Raw genomic sequence first — 1,745 nt, forward strand, 5'->3', positions numbered from 1 at the left:
CACTCTCCCAGAATGAATCAGAGTCTTGGTCTTCAGAGGTAGAGACCTGGCGTGTTCGGCGGGGTGTCGTTGTGCGACTGCGGGATTGGCGCGTGCGGCGGGGTGTGGACTTGTTGCTTCGTGTGCGAGGGCTCTTTGGGCTTTTTGGCGTTTTGGGACGTTTTGAGATTGGTGAAGGGGGGATTATGGGGATTGGGGGTGGTGAGGCGGGTGCTTTGAGGATGGGGAGGGGTTCGTATATCCCTGGGAGACCGTCGCCGGACATGCCGTAGTGGTCCTTCATAAGGAGTCCTTCCCCGTCGCGACGCTTCTCTTTCCATGCGACGAAGGAGTCTATTGAGTCTTCGCTTGCATCGGAAAGGTAGAGATCCATGTCGTGGCCGGTTGTTATGGGGTGGCCGAGATGTTGTTCCACATCCATCCGTGATGGAACAAGCGTCTCGGCGGAGTAATCATCCCCAGGCGAGTTATGCTGAGTGTTCTGACTAACTGCAGCACTCTGCTCATGATCAGGACGCATCTTGATCGAAGGTGGCAGAGATGCATCTATAGAAGTACTTGGCGTATGATGGCTAATGGGGTATTGGATGCTCGAGAAACCTGATGACTGTGTTGTAGGGGTGATGTTTGCTTGTGAGTTGACGTTAAGAGAAGATGTCCGCACTGGGATGTGTTCGTTAATATCATCCAGACGTTGGTTTCGTAGAGCAACGCTGGCCATTGTGCGAGATCGAGGAAATGGTTTGTCAATTGATGAAGAGCTCGATGGGCGTGAAGGTTGTGACAGTTCGCTTCGTGGATAAGATGAGAGCGTTGATCCTCCGTGATATGACTCTGGACGAGGATGAACATCATTCCGGTCGTATCGGTAATTTGGTTCAAGATATACACTTGCCCGCTTGTCTGGTCTGAATTGAGCTGGGATAATCGGACACGGCGCAGCTTCATCAAACGCCTCGTCAACCGTATCAATCTCAACACGACCAAAACTCCTTCCTCGACTTCGACCTTCGCTTGTCTTTGGTCGAGATCTTTGAACTGGCGGTGGTGAAGATGACGTCTCGTATGTTAAGCCACTGGATAGTGAAGGATGTAGACTCATGGGTCGAGGCTTGCGAGGTTGAGGTTCGGGTTCTGATGGAGAAGCAAATGCATTGAACGACCTTCTCCGATCCCGCATCGATAATGTTCCTGGGTTGAGATTTGATTGCGACTCTCGTCGATTCAGCTTCCCTGATCTTAGCAGATCATTACCAATCGATCCCGAAAACGACCTCCAAGCTGACGAACTCGACGGTCTTGACCAAGCCTCCCGTATCGTCCCCAAATCACCATGCGGAACACCCGGCGCAGGCGCAGAATCATCCTCTTCTTCCTCATACTCAAACGACTGCAGCTCCCTCCCCCCAGAAATTCGATAAAACGCCTTTGCAGCAGCACTATTAAGGTTCACGCCATTCTCGCCAATATTCCTCTCCGCAACATCCTCCCCATACTCCCTCTCACGAAGCATCCGAAGCTCCAATTCAGCATGGAGTGTTCCAGAGCGACAAACACGAGGTCGCGAACGACCACCTCCCGTACCATCAATCCCAACGCATCATCGCCGCGAGAGCTCGACAGATTCAGCGCATGATAAGCGGAATTCGTTTATAGACATTCTCGATGCGCAGGGGGAGCTTAGGCCGTCGAACTTTAGATCAAGGGTGGCTGCTTCGGGGGCGAGGGAGTATGGGGAGGATGTT

The 1,745-nt window shown here is 52.4% G+C and overlaps 1 protein-coding gene across 1 annotated transcript; it reads right to left on the reverse strand.

The window, feature by feature from the left end:
* Window positions 1–1,180, reverse strand: FTJAE_14305 (uncharacterized protein; the record flags this gene model as incomplete). The annotated part of the gene is made up of 1 exon (XM_037347515.1): window positions 1–1,180. A coding segment is annotated over one exon (1,180 nt), but the record flags the coding sequence as incomplete, so codon positions are not given.
* Window positions 1,181–1,745: the final 565 nt, after the last annotated feature.

Source organism: Fusarium tjaetaba (genome assembly GCF_013396195.1).
Source record: "Fusarium tjaetaba strain NRRL 66243 chromosome Unknown NRRL66243_c0000801, whole genome shotgun sequence".
NCBI lineage: Eukaryota > Fungi > Ascomycota > Sordariomycetes > Hypocreales > Nectriaceae > Fusarium > Fusarium tjaetaba.